The sequence below is a fragment of the Takifugu rubripes genome, chromosome 3 (genome assembly GCF_901000725.2).
Source record: "Takifugu rubripes chromosome 3, fTakRub1.2, whole genome shotgun sequence".
Classification (NCBI taxonomy): Eukaryota; Metazoa; Chordata; class Actinopteri; order Tetraodontiformes; family Tetraodontidae; genus Takifugu; species Takifugu rubripes.
Window position 1 is genome coordinate 9,285,891 of NC_042287.1, and position 18,470 is coordinate 9,304,360.

The window sequence follows — 18,470 nt, forward strand, 5'->3', positions numbered from 1 at the left end:
CGAGAGCAGATTGATTACACATGAAGACAAAATTAATTCAAGTCTTATCCAAGAAGTTGTAATCCATCACACAGACAAGAGGTAGCTTACATCAACTTTTTGGTGCACTTTCTTTTATCCATCAGCCAATAGAATGAATCAGCTCTTAGTTTTTGTCAGGAAATTAAGGCAAAAGAGATGTCAGATAAGATGAAGCGGTGGAATAATGTCACAGATGAGTGGTTAGAGGTAGACAGAGGAAGACAGAATAAAAGGACACGTGGTCGTGTGTGCCAGTGCTAATGTGGAGACGTTTGTTCAGGTGTGTGTGTGTGTTTATCCCGGCCTCATCATTATAAGGCCCATACATTTGTGTCTGGCCTTATAACAACCAAACACACAAGGAAGTCTAGGGCAGCGTAACTCAACAGTCAGACACACGTCTTTTCACCATTAAATATGCCCATGCTGACATTTTTAAGCATATCCTTTACCTAAAAACACTGCTAAGGCATGAAATCCAAAGTTCCTCAACCAGGAAAGGTCGGTTGCTGTGCTGGAGGATATATACGATACAGTCGCAACCAGACGGGCCTGACTCGACAGCGTATACGCTCGATATGCAACAGGGTTCACATTAGGCCCTTTCAAACACAATCAACAATTACAAATAATTAGTAAAATAATTACAAAGAATGTTCTAAAGGGGGAAAAACTTGTACATAGAAAGTTTATAATAAATTTCATGTCAAAATACGGACAAAAAAAAAGACGGTCCCTTGTATTTCAGTGGGTTGCGTGTTCATAGTGTCGGCTTCAGAAACAATCTGCGCAGCATGATTCTTTAGTTACCACCTCGGTAAAATGGCTTTAAGACCTGCATCACTTCCACCTCCGCATTTCTTGACAAATGGCGACGTATTGCACAGAGAGAGCAGCTCTGAGAGAGATCTCCGCCCGGCTGGAGCCAGCCCAGTTTGTCTTCTGTCAACCAAAGCAGCAGTATATGATGACAGCGATGTAAACGAATCAAAGTATATTTCTTTGTCTTTCCCGTCAGCAGTGTGAGCAGAAACTAGCATCCCTGCTATTTGAACCGTGCCACTGGGGTAAGAAGGTGAAGCGCTCTCCCTTCCAGTGTGAGGGGAAACTCTCTCAGGACACTAGTCTGGGGTCAGTTTGGCTATGAGAAAGTAACGGGAGCAGCCTCGGTGTGAAAACATATCGTTCTCCCCGCAAGGTGACCGTTGTGGGAAAGTACGAATCGTAGCAAATGATTCCAGATGCGTGTTTGAACACACGCGCGTGCGCACGCACCCACACGTAACTGCTGAAAGCAATGTCAACATTGAGAAGACCTTGCTGATTGTGTTAGCCCTCGTGCTCTGATCCATTCCCGCCATGGAACAGTGCTTGTACTCGACGCAGTGTGCTGTTATAAATATATGTTCAGTCTGTAACAGTATTGCTAGAAGCTAGTACATGTCTTTGTAGATCTCCTGCAGCAGCGGGTGCAGCGAGGTCTCCGACTCGGTCTTTTTGATTTTCTGGACCAGGTGGGCGTTCTCCGTCACCAGCTGACGGAGGTCGGCCATTTTCTGCAGCAGTTTGGGGAAGAGGTAGACTGAGTCAGAGTGGTTGGCTTGGAGATGGAGGTCCAGCGCCTGGAGGATGTTGTCCTGGCTCTGCTCCACCTGCTTCACGTTTATCAACCCAGGACGATCTGAGGGGTCGAGACACAGCCTTTAGAACCGCGCTAATGTAAAGATAAACCTTGCTCTTTAAAACGGCCTCACCTCCACAGAGAATGATGGCGGCGACAAACAGGGCCAGGTCGCTGTCGTCCAGCTCCAGAGCGTTGAACTTGACGGCAAACTCAAACTTGGGCTCCATGATCTCGCTGAAGGGCTTTCTCAAGCTTCTCAGGAACTCCCTGGTAACGAAGCCTTTGCCGTTGGCGACCAGCAGCCCGTCTTTGTTCATCAAAGAGGGCAGCATGGCGAAAATAGCCTCGTGCACGCCGTACTTCAGCAAAGTCACCTGCGGCGAGGGCAGACACAAGTGTAACGAGGGTGACACGTCTGTGGAGCGTTCAGGAGACCGGGACGCACCTGGTCATTGAGGAACAGGTCCACAAAGCCCGGAATACACTTGGCAAACTCCGTCAGCTCCCGTACGGTCTCCACCGTGGTGCACTGGCAGCGGTAAAAAACGTGGACCCCGATTTCCTTGGTGAGGGGAGCGCCGGGAAGTAGCTGGCTCCACACCAGGCCGCTCTCTGCCTTCCAGAGCGTGTCCACGTCGTAGATGACGAAGGGCTGAAACGAGCAAACGTCTGCGTGACAAAACCCCCGGTGTCCAGGTTTAACAGTGCCACGGCGTCGCAGGGGTGCGTACCGACGTGCTGCTGGTCTTCCCTGCCAGGATGCTGCGGGCCCGTTTCTTCGTCATGCTCAGATTCTTCAGGTAGGCGGAGTTGACCTGTTTGGCCAGCGACTTCAGATCCGAGCATCCTGGTTTGCCGACATTTTCCTCCGCGAGCAGGCCCGCCACCAGTTTTTTCCTCTCCGCCTCCGGCATGCGTCCGTATCGGATCGCTGAGGACGCAACATGAATATTCCCACGTGAATATGCGCTTCGTTTCCAGCAGGGGGCATTTATCCAATTAAAATATGACACGATCCCGAAGCAGGTGTGTGCTTAATCGGGATTTTCCGAATGAAATACTGGAACCGACTTCATGAACAAAATCAAAGTCAGGTTTCCCTCTCACCATCGTGGGACATTCCCAAAGACAGGCACTTCTGGAAGCGGCAGTATTGGCACTTGTTGCGATTCTTCTTCTGGATCTTGCAGGAGCGAGTACATCGGTCGTATTCCAGCTTCATTCGCACGGTTCGCCGGAAAAAGCCCTGAGAGGGAAACGACAACGTTCAGCTCATCCCGACCGGGACGTTCCACCTTTCTGCAGTGGAGATGGCATCTTCTGTTCCCTGCACGTGCACACACACACACACACACACACACACACAATCCGATACCTTACAACCCTCGCAGGCGTGCACCCCGTAATGGAAGCCAGACGCCTTGTCCCCGCAGACCTTACACTCCACGCTGATCCCCGCCCCCGCGCTGTCTTCCCGACCGAGACGCAGCTGTTCCGACAGCGACGGCGATGAGGTGTGCGACAGGTCTGTAGGAAACCACAAATAACGGTGAAGTCGTGTGAAGCTCGCTAGCACCTCAGGCCCGTTCTGAGCTCACCTGTGTAGGTGGACGTGGCGCTGCCCTTCTGCTTGTGCTCCTCTCCGTCCTCGCTCTTCTTCCTCGCCCGCTCACTTGGCTCAGCCTTCGAGGCGGGGAGCGCTTCCCGCTCCTCCTTGTCCTCCTCGCCCTCGCTCTCCGGCGCCTTCAGCTCCTGCAGGTCCGTGACCTCGGACGCGCTGGTCCCGCCGCAGCTGTCCGGGCCTCCGGACTCCCCCTCCGGGGGCTCGGCGCAGCCGTTCACCTTTTCTTTCTGCTCCGTATCCGCCTGCTGAAACCATTCCATAGTTCCAATGGAAGTCACGTTGTCATCATCGAACCACTGTCGAAGAGGAAGGATTAATCCAAGGAAATGCTTTAACAATGTCAAATATCAGAAGAGATTTTTTTTTAGTAAAACACTGACATCATATTTAGGCTTTCCTTTGCAACGACTCTGTTTGTTGCTGGAATTTTGTCCTGTTTGCTCAGGGTAGCACCGGTCTGTAAACCTCCTAGCTCGCATTCCTGCTTCTGCTTACATATTTTCTACTTTGTTGAATTTAGCATGTTGCGCCCCTAATTGAACAACCCCCTCCTGCTTCTGACCTCGAGCCGCTGATCTGAACTTTTTTGTGCGGCGACATGTGTCATTCCGGCCCATGTGACGCCAGCGCCGGCGTGATCGGGATGGTTTTCTTGAGCTTGCAGTTTAATTTACAGAGTCATCAGACCAGAACCCTCCAAGTGACTGCAGGTCAACCACAGGCTGCAGCCTGGCCTTCATCTGGTTGTTTGGGAGCTTCGCTTCCTCTTTGCTGAACTGCCCTCAATGCTGGTTCAAGTGTGTTAATATGTCACTTCCTCCCCATCTTGGTTTTCTGAGATTTGTACATTTTTAAAACCAAAACATGTTTGTTGAAGGATGCAGTGTGTTTCTTTGCTGAGCCGCCGGATTGCTGCCCTGGTAACGTGGTGATTGAGGTAATCGCACGCCCGACTGCAGATTTTTCGAGTCGAACGATACTTTTTTACTGATTTTACTAAGATCCATTCTGTGTAAATTCTCAGTCATCCAGGTCATTGTATCCAAGGTAGTTTTCTCTGTCAACTGGACTGGGTTTCTTCTCTTGAAGACGTCTTCAAGAGAAGAAACCCAGTCCAGTTGACAGAGAAAACTACCTTGGAGACTAAGATCCATTGCACTTGTGTTTCAACAGACAACTTCCTTACAATAAAAGACATATGACAAGATCTACACACAGCAGGCGTCCCTGGATTACCGGAAAGGGGGAAAACAGCAGGGCCCCCCAGACCATTAGACTGAGCTCCAGAGATTTTCCAATCTTGCTGGACGAAGATAAACTTTCTAATGAAAGTCCAGTTTCTGCTCTGGCATGTTTGCAGGCGTTAATTGGAAGGAGGGAGGCGGAAAAAAGTGAAATTTGTCCTCCGTGTGGCCGGGACACATCTGTTATTATTGTTTGCTCTGTAGTGACAGGGTGCACAGCGTGTACTTGTTGGGTGCGTGCACTGTGCACACAGTGATGGCGGTGGGGTCAACAGGGGGAAAGGGCTTTGGGCTGGGGGGGTTACATATTTGCCCCGAGGCCCTCTAGTGGATTAATCCGATCGCGTATGAAGCAACTGACAAACATGCCGACGAGTTGTTTCACATTCTGTCACTCTTTCCATGTGTACTTTTGTAGGCAGGGGACGGCAGCTTGAAACCGAACGGGAACTTTGTTTCAGGAATGTGGACAAAACGAGAGATTAAAAGGAACTGTCAATACTAGTTGAACAGCCAACCTGTCACACCGGTTCTCGGGAATATCTGCTAATATTTTTAGTAAAACGACTCTCGCAGGGCGCAATGCGGGCATAAACTGGCAGTTTGTTGGGCCCAACGAGACGATGATCGGGAGTGAAATGAGTAGATTTGTCCTGTCGTTAAACCTTCGGAGACCATCATTACCCACGGTTAGCAAACTTGGCTAGTTAGCTACTAACCTTGAATGTTAGAACCGAGTAGAAGTACGAGCTATTAGCGCGGCTGACCCACATTCCTGCTGGTCGCCTTCAAAAGTTCACTTACCTTTGCCAGTGGTGCTGCTGGTTGGGTGAATGTCTAACATGGAGTCGGGAGCAGGCTAAAATACAGAAAAAGAAGCGAGGAGAACCGCGAGTGTGGTCCAGGATCGAGCGAGCTGTTGACAAGTTGTCTGAAGTCACCAGCAGGAGTCAGCTAGCAGCAGCGGCTAACGGCAGCCTGCTAACTTCAGCCGGGAGACAGGCGGACAGTAACAGAGCCAGAGCGATGACAAAGGCCCTAAACCGACGCAAGTCCGGTCAAGAACTTTGGTCCACTTAAAAAAATCCCATGCGGGTGAAAAGAGTTAGCTGATGTCCCCCCCAGACTCCCTCTGCACGTCACTCGTAGCTCTGCTGGGCTTTGCTTTGCTTTGCCTCTCCCCCTCCTCCCCCTTCACCGTCACATGTCCGAGCACCCCCATTCTCTCCCTCTCACACACACACAAACACGCACACATGCACACACGGCAGCATTATAGAGGAGTCAAGGTCTCTGTTAGCTGACATGTGCACTGTGGCCTGCAGCATCGATGTTTATTCTGCACCTGCTTTGGCAAAAACAGCACATCTACAGTATGATGGTGATGATGATGGTGATGATGATGATTCAGTTAAAGTTTGGACAAGTCGGCAGATGGTCACATGGAATTTAAAAGCAGGGTTTACAAGGATGCCTACTTTGTTGTTTTTAATGTTCGAGTAAAATTCTTTGTTCATCTCAGGCTGCTCAGCGCATCGGTGTCCAGCCTTAATCAAGATTTCGCACCACTATTGAAAGTTGGGGTGTGTTAAATGTGTTTATCTGTTCTAATATTGGCCTTCACCCTCTGTCGGCACTAAATCCACAAAACAATGTCAATGGTCACAAAACAGTTACAGGAAAAACAAGCATTTTAAATATATATGTGTATGTGCGTGTGTGTGTTTGAGTTAATTTGACCACAGACAGATAAATGCTATCTGTCATGTAAAATCTTTGGTAAAGATAAGAATTATGATCTCATAAATTGAAAATAAATTCATTCCAAATTGTTTGTCACTGTATAATTACATCATTAAAGCAGTTGTATTACCCAGCACTACTAAGCCACATAGTTTTCTTTACATCCTCGTTCTATGTGAACCACAAGACTTTTTGAGACCCATCATGAGCTGTTAAATTTGGTGTTTGAAGTTGATTTTACCAATGACAACCATCAAATTATCCACCGATTACAACAAACAGGTAATATACGATAGTCTTAACTGCAACTTGGGAAGATGTGCCGTTTTTAATCATTAAAATCAGGCTGAGCTTTGACCACTTTCCCTTTTGTGACCACCCTGTTTATTATATTCTTTAACATAGTTCACTTTACTTGAATCTCTTTACCATGTAGAGACATTTTATTACGTCAGTTACATCTCTGGACATAAATTAACACAATAGCGGGCAGTTTTAGGATGAAGTCATCAGTTCACACTTATTTACAAGTGACGGAGGAACAAGGAAGTGAAAATGACAACCGTTCTATTTTCTCTTTATCAGGATTAATAATCTACTTGTAGTAGAAACTAAAACCAAACTTTGTACATTAAACATTAATCTGTTACACCCAAAAATACACTTTAAAAACAGATTTGTTACACATTCATAACACATACCTGATCAGCTCGGCCCCTGTGATATTAACCTTTGACCAACAACCTTGAGAAGAAGAAAATTTGCATTTCCTGTGTGTTGAGGTACTGTTTATCACTTAGAACAGAGCATTAATGTTAAACGCACGGCTCTTTCGGGTGTGAGGTCGTTAACGGGTGAGACGAGGTGAGTCAGTTCTGCCCTGCAGTCCTCCTTTGCCCCTCACGAAACAGCCCCGGCGCTCAGGGGCAGTCCATGTCTCCGTTAGAGTGTTTCTCGCTGTGAGCCCGACTGTCCACGTTTTCTTTGCTCTCTTCGTCCGGTTCTGACCTCCTGATGAGACGCAGCCCGGGATCTCTCTGCGACGGGACCTGGAAGGTCGAGAAGGAGCTTCCCAGGGACGGCCTTTTCTCTGAGGACAAGAGAAGAGACAAACCAGGACATGGTTACAGCAGCGGCGTCCACATGGTGGGGTTTTAGTGACTGTACTGGACAAATGTCCCATTCAACTATAATTGTGCTTTATTTTGAAGCTCCGAGAGACATTTATCTGGAGGCGTCCATGTCGTGACACGGATAAAAACAGTGTATACGTTCATGTCTAAATGAGACCCGTACCTCCTGGTCCGATCGGCCGCATCAGCCTGTTCATCTGGACGTTCCAGTGTTTGACGTTGGTGCTCGCCTGGCGGAGTTTCCTCTGAGCAGCCTGTCGGACACAGACAGTAGAACTGTGAAGATCCCAAATGGACACAAAAACCTCCCTGTTGTTTAAAAATGCCAAACCCCTTAAACCTGGTCGGTGTTTTGATTCCGAATCTCACAGAGCAGCACGAAGCTGCTAAACTAAAGCGAAGGTGTTCCTCTCACCACGACGTCCTGGTCCACGCGGTGCCGGTTGGCACGGACCTCCTCCAGTTGCCTTTGCGCCTCTTCCAGCGCCCTCGACTTGGTCTCCATTTCCTGTTTCAGCTCCTGCTTCTCCCTCTGGGTCTTCAGGATGTACTCCTCTTGTTCCTCCTGCAGGGACATGAGGGCCTTCATCTTGTCCTCCTCCTCAGCCAACAGCCTGGGCCCCGGGACAGAAAATTGACAGGTTGAGCGACGGCGATACAGCAGAATGTCGGTGATCGACTTCCTCTGTAAGACGCTTGACTTCCTCAGGAACTTAACGCAACATTTGCCTCCTTTCAGCTGCAGAGCAACTGCTGTCTGCTCACCCAGCACGTTCCCACCATCAGCTCACAGAAGTGTGCAAGCTCCAAACCCAAACACACAGCCTCTTCTTAGGTTCTGAAGCGTGACCGTACCCAGCCTGAGCCAAGCGGAAGGCCTCCTCGTCCATCCTGGCTTTGATCTCCTGCTGCAGCGCCTCCTCCAAGCGCTTCTGCATCTCCTCCAGCTCCTGGATCCTCTTCCTCTGCCTCTGGGCCTCCTCCTCTTTCAGAGCCATCTCTGCCTGCATGCTGACCCGAGCCTATGGAAGAAGAAGAAGAAAAAGTAGGAGACATGGGGGAGGTGATGATGGCCTCCTTCTGTTTGGATGTGTGGGTTCTCCTGCCTCCACACTCACCTCCTCGGCCTCACGCAGCTGCACCTCCAGGGCCTGCTGGAGCTGCTCATGCTGCTGGCGTCGCCTCTGCTCGTCCTGCTCCAGGAGGACCTGAGCCTGCTTCTGGGCCTCCTTCAGGAGCTCCAGCTCGGCCAGCTTGCGCTCCCGCTCCTCCTGCAGGGCCCGCAGCCTCTGCAGCTCCTCCTCCTTGGCCTGCCTCCTCTTCTCGCGCTGCTCCCGCTGCTCTCGCCGCTTCAGCTTCAGATCCTTGTGGAGGGAGTTCTTCCCTTCTATGGAAAGCCTGATGGCCGTCTGGATGGCTGCGATGGAGGCAAGGTTACACATTTAGATTCAAAGTCCCTTCGGCTGGTCGGTGATTGTTCTGAGACTGACCTGCCGTCCACTCCTGCCTCTGTTTGGTGTCCGAGGCGCTCATCTCGTAGGTCTTTGACAGAGTTTTCAGACAAAACATGCACCTCTTCCCATCCCTGTCTGGCAGCACCTGATCGGATCAGGAAATCCCAGTCACACAAACTGTAACACTTTGTCCAAATGTTGAGGCTTCATGGCCAGAAAATGATCATTTTCTGTTTCTGACGGCGGCTCAAGCGCAGGTTTTCCTTTTGTTATTGGTTTACATTTAATTTCCATGAAATTCTGGAGATACACTCAAAATTCTGATGGTTGTTCCCCCTTTGTAAATATGTTGAATACATTAATAATTTCTCCAACATATAACGTCCTTTAACATGAGTTTGTCTATGGTGTGTTGTGCGGCGTTGGTGAAGTAACAACATCAGCGCGAGTCTCTGAGCTGCAGCGCTGCTGGGCTCCAGTTTCATTAATCTGGACTTCTGAGGGCTTTGGGAAGAAATCTTAAATCTCATTGTGAAAGAAGGCCACGTTCCATCTGTGCTGCTTTACCAAACGTCTTTATTCCTTTCTGATTTCCGGCGCCTCGGCACGAAGACGCGTGTGTTTGAAAGTCAGCGGGGGCAGGGAGGTTTAGAGAAAGAGACGCTCTACTTTCATTCTTCTGAAGGGAATTTAGTCTGAATTCTTCTGAAGTGGGGGAGGGTCTGGACATTTACTCTACAGCAGCTTCCACCCTCACATCATGAACGTGTCACGTATGTGCAATAGAGCAACAGTGATGCCAATGTAATAAGGCTATATACATCATTGGTTATTCAGTTCTGGAATGTTCGTCATAAACTCGCCAGTTATTTTATTTTCTCTGTGTTTTACTCAAACTTGTGACCTGTGTATATTCATCTACTCAGAGCTTGGGGTGGTCCCCTCCCACAGGTTTGGAACTTCCAGCACGTGTAAAATTGTGGCATTGATGCATTTAAAACGCCTAAGAGACATGAACTATATTTAGTTTTCTGCACCAGTTTGTTGAGGAATATGTGAAAGCTTGGTGGTTTTACGTAGGAAGATCTTTCCTCTACCTCCACGCAGCAGTTCTCGTCCAGAACGATGTTGCCCTGGCAGTCTTTGCGGTCCTCCCCGGTGTAGTAGGAAAGGTTGCTGGGCCTTAAGGTGAACCAGCGCTCCTTCCAGTTCCTCCTCAGCTGACCTTTCTTCCACAGGTAACCCTGCGTGAACCCCAACCAACACCAGCTTCACTCACAGGCGAACAAGACAGGAACCAAAAAAGAGCAGGCTGCTGGTTCTCCTACCTCTTTGAGGACATCGCCGACTATCTCCCTGTACACTTCCTCGATGGCCATGCTGATTATGTCTTTTTCAATCCCTCTGGTTATCTTCCCTGAGTTAATCAAGTCCAGAAACCCCCAGACGGTGATGCCGCTCTGCTGGACGGTGTCTTGGGAGAGGAAGTCCTCTAGCTCAACACAGTTGAACTCAATGCTCATCGCCATGCAGATCTTCTTCAGGAGATACTCCACCTGAGGAGGAATCAACGTCAACAGAATGTGACTCATCTACGTTATTCCATCCTCGCCACATTAAATACCACATTTTCCACTGAAGAATTTATTTTAAAACCTCTCTCCGATTGGGTTCATGGCAGCGGTTATTTATCTAGGGTTTTTATTCAGGAAATAACCAAAATTCTGTTGTTCTTAAAATAATCTCAATCTGAACCACTATGTCCCTATGAAAATTGAGGGCAACAGCTGTGAGAGAAAAGAAAAAGACAGGAAACCAGAAGTTTGCAAATTCGAAACAAAACCACACAGTGATGTAGCACCTTGTTCCATGGTGGCAAGGAGGTTCATCACAGTCTAACCCCTCAGAGGAAACCTCAGAGCTCTTAAGCATAAGTCACAACCAACAATGACTGATTGAAAAGTTCTCCTCAGTGCTGTTACGTGAGACCTGTCCTACCTCATCAGGGACCATGACCAGAGGGTACTTGTCCTCGGAGAGAAAATTAAAGAGGCACCACAGTCGGAAAGCATCCCTCTCTGGCACAACGCTGCAGCTGCTTTTGTCCGTCCTGTAGTTTTTCTTTGCTGTCAGAGTCCAACACAGTTCATCTACATTTTCCTTAATAAAGGAGCCTTCGACAACCTGCGGGACATTCGGCAGGAGTTAGAGCAACAAGCAGCACATGAATTACCTTAAAAAGGTGCACATGAATTACCTTGTCCAGGATGTATTTGTTCAGGTAAGGCATGTAACCCTGGCTGGACACCGGACCGTCATCATCGTCCCTGAAATGGTCCTCCAACGCCACCGGGTCGTGAGGGATGCACAAGACCGTGCACAGGTTGTGGGACAGCACCTGGACAGGGACACGTCTCTCATGATTTTGCGAGTCATTCAGTAGTTCGCACATGTGGAGGAGTTTAGAGAAAGATTCACATTAAAGTTTGTGATGATATTTTGTTTCAAATTGACGGGTGCGTGTGTTGAATTTTTCTAGGAGGAGTGGTGTCCTCCACATTCTTTAGTCAGCAAATTAAGAACTAAGTCAAATGCTAAGTTCAGAGAACACTCTGAGGTTGGCTGTATGGACAGGTCACAGTTTTCCATTATCCCTAAAAGGTGTGAATTGTTTAAAAATTCAGATTGGGACTAAAAAACTCACTTTTGTGATTTGTCGTGTCATTTGGATGTTCCTCTATTTGCAACTTTTCACAGGAATTATGAAACCTTTGAGAAACTTTACGCATTTTATCAAACAACCAGCCTCAGCACGTTGAACCATAACCACATCCTGTCAAACTCAGAGTCTGCAGCGTGCAAACTGCGTACTTGATTGCTAACGTGGTTCCTTCTCACAGGCTGCATACATGTGGGGGATAAGCCGAATCATGAGGCCGACCCGGCCGTGAGCCAGGAGGGGTAAGCGGCACATCGCAGGAGGTGGCTGAGAGTCACCCCAACACCAAAGACGTGACATAATGTTGAGGTCAGCAGAACTACAGTGACGTTACTGAAGCCCTGTCGCAAGACACAGTAATCGTCAACATATTTCCACTTTTTTTCCTCCTCTGACTCCAAGTGTAACAATGCTGCACTATTCAACGGGCTGCTCTGTGATCAGCTCCTGTGCCAGAGAACCATTTGCACTCCAAACTGGGCCATGAAGGCGCTGTGCAAGTACAGCTTGGAGATGAGGGCTCCTATTCATATGCAGACCGGGGGCAAACTGTTACTCTATTGCTCTCACCACACAGAGGTACATATTGTGCCTTGGCGCCCTTTCTAGAGTCAAAGCATTGACTCAAAATATAGAGGGAACAAATTTGTTCCCTGTTTGTGAGAATTAGACTGTAATGATGACAGACGACAAATAAGAGTGTTTCACACAGGAAATATTGATGATGATCAGCAGCAAGCGCATTTCCTGGAACAATATTAAAACATAGAAGCACTTGTGAAAAGGACAAACTTAAAAACAACCTTTTAAATTTTGTTTAAAGAGTAATTTTAAAATGTAAAGTTCTTCTTCCAAACAGCGAGTCCACTTGTTGGACCAATGTAGGAAACGATGCAACACTGAGTTAAAAAACAAAGTTGACTCACCTTCAACTGAGACTTGGACACCTTACCGCTTCTCTCTAGGTCCAGGGCTGTGAAGCCATACCAGATGGACTTGAGCAGCTCAGACCTGAGGTCCATGTCCACTGCAAAGTCTGCGCTCTTCCTCTACCGATCTTCTTGTTCTGGTTCCTTCTGTCTGTCACAGGGCTCCTGGGTGACAGGCTGACACCCACGTAATGTCGCTGGTGCCTAAGAGTCGGGGCAAATTCAGCCAGACGCATGCCCGCCACAAGGCGCTGAACAGCGACTCCTGCTGGACAGCCTCTATCAGTGCCACACAGCGTCTCCAGCCTCATATTAAAGACTAAATAACTCAATGAGCATTTAAAGTGGGTCATTATTTATCTTTGTGTAACAGGCTGTTATTAAATAGCCGTTTCGGAGGAATGACAATATATAAAGGCATGGCCAAGATTTGAAATTTGAAAAAAAGGCCAAAGTGCGTTCACGTTCATGCTAATGTGATTATTGATTTGATACCGAAAAATAGCAAACACACACACACACACACACACACACACACACACACACACAAACACACAATAAACTAAATAAAAATAGGTTAAGGTACGATAAGTGAGCTAAACTGGGATTTAAAGTGATTAGTGATTAAGCGGACGACTGAATTGATGCAATACTTTAATGCATGTAAATATTTATTTCATGTGTCTTAACAACATGGAACTATTCTATTCTCTTCTATTTTAATGCGGGAGGGTCACGTGGTAAAACAACTTTTTCGTCGTTACCATGGAGCTGTATTTTAAAGTTAGTTTTGATTGGTCGAGCGTTTCCTGGGCCAGAACGCTCCCTCTGATTGGTTAGTCTGGCTTCCTCGAGCGACCAATAGGGACGCTCGCTTTTTACAAACTGCTGCTAGTCCAGGAAGTTTATGGTCCGATTGTGGTGCGAAAGGAGCGAACGAGGGTTGCTGAACCTGACACAAAAGGACAGGGAATTCGAAATATTGATATATATTTAATCAGAAATATTTAGTCGCACAGGAGGATTTTCCAGGAGGTATTTGCTAACTTGAAATTATCTTAAGCGTACAATAAGCGGTTCTGTGTGCGTATAGCAAGTGCTAATGAGAAGAGACACTTTCATTTTCCAGGCAAATATGCCAAATAAGTTATATTTTTTAGTAATAACTAACTATGAAAGTTATATTCCACACACGGCAGTTTGTTTTGTGTTCAATTGTTGTTCTGAAATATTTTTGCTGCCTTCTGTTCTCTTATTTACTCTAATGAGTCGAATAATTGACTGCACATAGCTCGGTTTATCTTTAATTGTGCGGTTTTTTGTTGTTGTTGTTGTTGTTTTCTGACATTTGGACGGATATCTTGTCGCATGTTGGTAGTGCTAAACGTTTTTAATTTCTTTATTTGCTTACAGTTTGATGGTGGCATCCATACTGGGATTTCCTTTGCTCCCTCGGTTGCTCTTCACAGTGCAGTTATGGACTCATCTCCTGTCCTTCGCCAACAAAATCAGAACAAAATCAGCCATTTTCTGAGGTAGTGCTTCAAAGAGAGGACAACTTTATAGATCCACTGTTTTCTTCTTCTCATATAATAGGACATTTAACAAATTATTTTTAAACATACAAGTTACATGCAAGTGATCTGTCAAATTAAATACTCAAAATACCTTTTCTCTTAAATTACATCCAAATGTAATCCCCCCAAACAAGATTCAATTCATTTGTATTTAATATGTGGCACATGGCCAAACATCTTCCCACAGGATGAAGAATGAGCAAAGCAAGACTAACCATCCAAAGTCTCCCAAATCTGCACCTCACTATTCCAACCAGGATGAGAACAAGGACCCTCAAAAGTCAGCAGTTGGTAAAAAGGCCTCTGTGCGCCAGGGTGTAAGTAGGTTACCGGTGCTTGCAAAGTCCCTCCACCTTCCATCTCCCTCCAGCTTTAGCTTGTCTCACTGTAAATGGGAGGAGAAACCTTTGGCCGTAAGTGTCTCATTCTCCTCTACATTTAAATATTTTGATGAGTCAAATCTTTTATTTTCAACACTTGTATATTCCTGCAGGGCAAAGCTAAGAAGGAAAAGCCGTGCACCAGACCTTTACCTTTCAACCGTTCACATTGCAAGAATTCAAGGAAAGCTGCTGAATATGAGCAGCCCAGCTCTGTTTTGCAGTCAAATCCTGGCAGCCGCAGTGTCCAGCAAAGCAACGCTGCATGCTGCGTTACCCAAAAACAGTCAAACGGTCGTGCAAATCAGAGCAAATATCCACATGTTTCACAGAACCGTGCAGACTTAACCAAGAGGGCAGAGGGTTCTGAAGGAAACGTTGCAGAAAATACATCCAAGTGTAAAGGACAGCGTGCGGCTGTCACCAACTTGAAGCCTTCAGCTCATTTGTCTCATCATGTCTCATCCATCCCAAACAACACTTGTCATCAGAACAATGCTGCCTCCTCTGCTGAGGCCTGCACCCACAACATGAACCAGCTCAGTATCAAAGATCTCAGCGCCACCTCCCACGCTCAGCAAAGCGTGCAGCTGACTGAGCAGGCCAGAAGTTCAACCGGTAACTCAGAAAACTGACACTTTGCCATCATTTATCGTCATGACATGAATGCGCTGATGCTGCACACTAAGTTACATTTGACAGCTACTTTTTTTCATTCATGTCCTCCTCATTCTTCAATGTTAGACATCATCATTTCCTCAGGTGAATATCAGCAGCCATCTTTATTTTGGATTTCAGACAAAGGGGAGAGCTTTAAGACAGACCATGCAGCCTTGCTCAGTATCCTCCGCAATGACGGAGTGAGTGCAACAGGTCTGGGATCCAAACCCTATAACGATCTGGTGAGTCAGTTCTGCTTTGTTGTTCTTATTCTTCAGACAGTGTTTTGCCGTTTACCAATTTTTGTTCTGAAAATCAGTGGATTTTAAGACATCATTTTATTCTCTGCTGTTGCTCTTGTTTGCAGCCCCAGCGAGTTTCCATCCTTAAAAACAAACAAAAAGCTGGACCCAATGTAGGTAAGCTCATCGGAAGAGAAAAACTTCAGTAGACATGGAGAATTTGGTGGTGGAACCGCTGTCACACATTAGCACACAATATTGATATAATCAGTGGCTTTTACTCAAATTCAAGCATTGGTCTTTCATTGAATGCATGTTTTTGTGTTCTTTTTCCAGGTTTCATGAAGTCAGAACCATTTTCTCCAGATCCCGCTGCTCTGCAAAGCATCCTGCAGAATGAGGGACTGAAGGTTGGGGGGTGTCTAGGAGCCACCCCCAAAAATGCCATTCGTCCTTCAGGCAGAGGCACTTCAGTCTACACCGTATGTACCAGTTAAATAGTTTTTGATTAACTTTTGCTGTGTCTACTTGAACTATGGTCTTGTTTTGATGAATGTGCTCTCAGGCTCAGAGAGTGCCAGCTCGTAAACAACAGGTGGAGGCTACCAGAGCTACTGCAGGTAAAGATGCTAAAACTCACTTAACTTACATCAAAACACGAATCTTTATTTTCCCTGATGTCAGAAAGTTGTTTTTATTCTCCGAAGAGCCCGTGGGCTTGAAATGGACCCCACAAAGAGTCCCCAACACCAGACATCAGCCCATGTCTGCTATGGTCTGTAGATTTGTGCTTTGTATGTCAGCTGACTGTTTGATTCTGTTAGTAGCATTTTTAAAGTGACTTCCTGCTGCTCTTTTCAGAAATGGCATCTGTCGACGCAGCCCTCTCCGTACTGCATGACTCCAGGGCTGCGAAGCTGCAAAACAAACCGAATGCCACACCAGGAGGTGAGAGGAAACTTCACGTTTCTGCTACATGAGTCTAACACGAATAAGGAGGAAACACTGAAGCGGCTTTGACAAATTTAGAATAACTGAGACTTTGCTTACAGAAGATAAGGTTTCTTCTTCCCTTTCTGCAAAATATAAATATATTTCGTGATGCTGGGTAACCATAAAGAACTGCACAACTGTTGGAAACCAGCTGCTTAGGTCGCTGAACCTAATTCTCATCAGGACTAGAAATGCTGAGGTCCGTGTTTTAATCTGGCATTTATTAACAGGAGATTGTCCAGCGATTATTTGATGACCAGGAGGAGGAGTCGACTACAAACGTGACAGAAAAAGCTCCAGAGAAACCCGTTCAGGACCCAGCAGTAAGAAGACAAATGAATTTGAATGCTTAGTTATTATCAGAGTTATTTCACATTGTCAAAAATCTCCTGCCTCCAGAATACATCCCATAAAGAAGAAAAAGGAGAAACCTGCAGTGCTGATGGGTGTGAGCAGCAGAGGACTGTGGGAGCACAGCCGTTCATCCAGGCACCACAAAGGGCCTCTGTCATTTTCTTTTCAACTGGGAAAAAATTGTTGCGAGTCCCACGTTTTGAGCGGCAGGAGGACTGGACCCTCCAGGAGCAGGACTGTGCAGGCCCAACACAGGCAAGACAGTTGCTGCCAGCAAAAGAAGAGACAAGAGAGGAGTCTGGACCCACCAGCCGTCCTGCTGCTGCTCAGACTCTGCACAAAGGCAACAGTTGCAGCTCACACCCCATCTGACGCTACTTTACATTTACATTTAGAGACATGAGTTTGTGACAGTTTGACCTCTCCTGTTTCAGACTCCATTGTTCAGAAGAGCTGTGTTGTCAGCTCCGCAGTGGCGATGCTTCGCAAGCGTCTTCCTCCTCTCGAGGAGCTCCGCTTGGATGAGGAGGTGGCCACCTACACCTCCCTCTTAGCTGCTACCGGGTTTCTCCCCCCTCAGCCTCGCTGTGGAAACCCACTGGCGGCCATGTTGCACTTTGAGGAGTCATCTGTAAGTGCACTGCTGACTCTGACATGTGCAGGGAAAAGCCAGTTTACAAGCGAAATGCTCATATCTACCATCAAATAATCCACAGTTTGAAAGTATAAGCAGCCAAAACCTGAGAAACAAATGTTTTATGTTACTATTCTTAATCCATGCAGTAATTTCCTCAAGATATGCAGTGCTACCCTTGACACATGCAGTACTACAGTATTTATTATACATGCAATATTCTCCATTATACATAAGCTGATATCCTCCATATACATGAAATAGTCCATCTTATAAATTCACTTCCATCTTATAGATGTGCAGCAGTACACGTGTGCTTAAGGTACCTAAGTAGGACAGTCCTTTATACCTGTAGTTTTACCCAATAACTCTTGTTTATGTGTGTAGTAATTACACATGCTTTAGCATTATAAATACACACAGCAGTATCATCATGCATGCATTTTCATCCTTTACAGTTGCAGTACTCATTTCATTCAATACTTTTATTCTTCTTATTCAACCCTGTGTATAGTTGAGAATGTAATGTGGACCTCCACTAAATTTTGATCCTTCACTTTATTTTGTTCCGCAGAGGTTCGTTCCTATTGACCTCGATCCCGCGTCTGATCCCACGTGGCCGTGTTCCCTGATGGAGGAGAGATGATTTCCACTACAGTTTGAGCGTTTGCTGCGTTGTCGTGGGCCAGTGTGGATAAGCTTACTGTGATATACTGATGAGACTCTGCCCATCACTGCCAGCGTTACCAGAACACTGCTGCTGGGGTCGGAATGCCGGGACTGTTTGTCCACCTGTAGATGCACTGCGATGAAAATAATGTCTGATGATTTAAAAAAAAAAAGAAAAAAGAGTGAATATGCAGAACTTGATCAGTATTATGTCAACAGGAGCTCACAGCATTTTTACAGATAAATGTCCATCAGATCCTTCTGGTGTAGAATGATAGTGAAGTTTTTAGTTCACACTGTGTGTAATAAATATCTACATAACACATCTATTTTGATTCAAAAAAAGCTATTTTTTGTCCATAATATGATGAGCAGTTTACTCACTGTTGTGTTCCACATATTATTAAAATCAATGTAGTCATTTAATTTAAAAGGATTTGGAACATGCAAATGGTCTTTTTTAATGTGTA

The 18,470-nt window shown here is 46.4% G+C and overlaps 3 protein-coding genes across 5 annotated transcripts; 1 reads left to right on the top strand and 2 right to left on the bottom strand.

Annotated features, from left to right (window-relative positions):
- Positions 1 to 44: 44 nt before the first annotated feature.
- ppardb (peroxisome proliferator-activated receptor delta b) lies at positions 45 to 5,672 on the bottom strand. 2 transcript variants are annotated; one of them, XM_011621858.2, is made up of 8 exons: positions 5,318 to 5,672; positions 3,244 to 3,565; positions 3,021 to 3,172; positions 2,753 to 2,891; positions 2,377 to 2,576; positions 2,091 to 2,297; positions 1,776 to 2,019; positions 45 to 1,702 (listed from the first exon to the last, which is right to left on the bottom strand). In XM_011621858.2, exons 2-8 carry the CDS (start codon positions 3,527 to 3,529, stop codon positions 1,455 to 1,457), a joined length of 1,476 nt encoding a protein of 491 aa, XP_011620160.1. In that variant the 5' UTR covers positions 3,530 to 3,565; positions 5,318 to 5,672; the 3' UTR covers positions 45 to 1,454.
- Positions 5,673 to 6,680: 1,008 nt separating this feature from the next.
- On the bottom strand, positions 6,681 to 12,694 carry LOC101068742 (DEF6 guanine nucleotide exchange factor). Its single transcript, XM_003963193.3, has 11 exons — positions 12,489 to 12,694; positions 11,101 to 11,241; positions 10,842 to 11,027; positions 10,172 to 10,399; positions 9,941 to 10,087; positions 8,880 to 8,988; positions 8,508 to 8,806; positions 8,245 to 8,411; positions 7,805 to 8,003; positions 7,553 to 7,643; positions 6,681 to 7,346 (listed from the first exon to the last, which is right to left on the bottom strand). Exons 1-11 carry the CDS (start codon positions 12,582 to 12,584, stop codon positions 7,177 to 7,179), a joined length of 1,833 nt encoding a protein of 610 aa, XP_003963242.1. The 5' UTR covers positions 12,585 to 12,694; the 3' UTR covers positions 6,681 to 7,176.
- Positions 12,695 to 13,361: 667 nt separating this feature from the next.
- Positions 13,362 to 18,329, top strand: troap (trophinin associated protein). 2 transcript variants are annotated; one of them, XM_011621925.2, is made up of 14 exons: positions 13,362 to 13,526; positions 13,905 to 14,026; positions 14,256 to 14,481; positions 14,562 to 15,066; positions 15,193 to 15,350; positions 15,476 to 15,527; positions 15,687 to 15,832; positions 15,916 to 15,970; positions 16,058 to 16,125; positions 16,212 to 16,298; positions 16,574 to 16,666; positions 16,743 to 17,040; positions 17,132 to 17,328; positions 17,906 to 18,329. In XM_011621925.2, exons 2-14 carry the CDS (start codon positions 13,968 to 13,970, stop codon positions 17,975 to 17,977), a joined length of 2,016 nt encoding a protein of 671 aa, XP_011620227.2. In that variant the 5' UTR covers positions 13,362 to 13,526; positions 13,905 to 13,967; the 3' UTR covers positions 17,978 to 18,329. The 2 variants fall into 2 exon arrangements, with proteins under 2 accessions (XP_011620227.2, XP_011620228.2); XM_011621926.2 differs by having other exon boundaries at positions 15,247 to 15,350.
- The last annotated feature ends 141 nt before the right edge of the window (positions 18,330 to 18,470 follow it).

Coding starts and splice junctions, on each gene's coding strand:
- troap (XM_011621925.2), top strand. CDS start 13,968: ATGGACTCATCTCCTGTCCTTCGCCAACAAAATCAGAACAAAATCAGC. Junction 14,482..14,561: donor GGGAGGAGAAACCTTTGGCC/GTAAGTGTCTCA, acceptor ATATTCCTGCAG/GGCAAAGCTAAGAAGGAAAA. Junction 15,067..15,192: donor GCAGGCCAGAAGTTCAACCG/GTAACTCAGAAA, acceptor CTTCAATGTTAG/ACATCATCATTTCCTCAGGT.
- LOC101068742 (XM_003963193.3), bottom strand. CDS start 12,584: ATGGACCTCAGGTCTGAGCTGCTCAAGTCCATCTGGTATGGCTTCACA. Junction 8,807..8,879: donor GAGGCAGGAGTGGACGGCAG/GTCAGTCTCAGA, acceptor CCTCCATCGCAG/CCATCCAGACGGCCATCAGG. Junction 7,644..7,804: donor GCGTGGACCAGGACGTCGTG/GTGAGAGGAACA, acceptor TGTGTCCGACAG/GCTGCTCAGAGGAAACTCCG.
- ppardb (XM_011621858.2), bottom strand. CDS start 3,529: ATGGAATGGTTTCAGCAGGCGGATACGGAGCAGAAAGAAAAGGTGAAC. Junction 3,173..3,243: donor CGCCACGTCCACCTACACAG/GTGAGCTCAGAA, acceptor GGTTTCCTACAG/ACCTGTCGCACACCTCATCG. Junction 2,298..2,376: donor GGAAGACCAGCAGCACGTCG/GTACGCACCCCT, acceptor TGCTCGTTTCAG/CCCTTCGTCATCTACGACGT.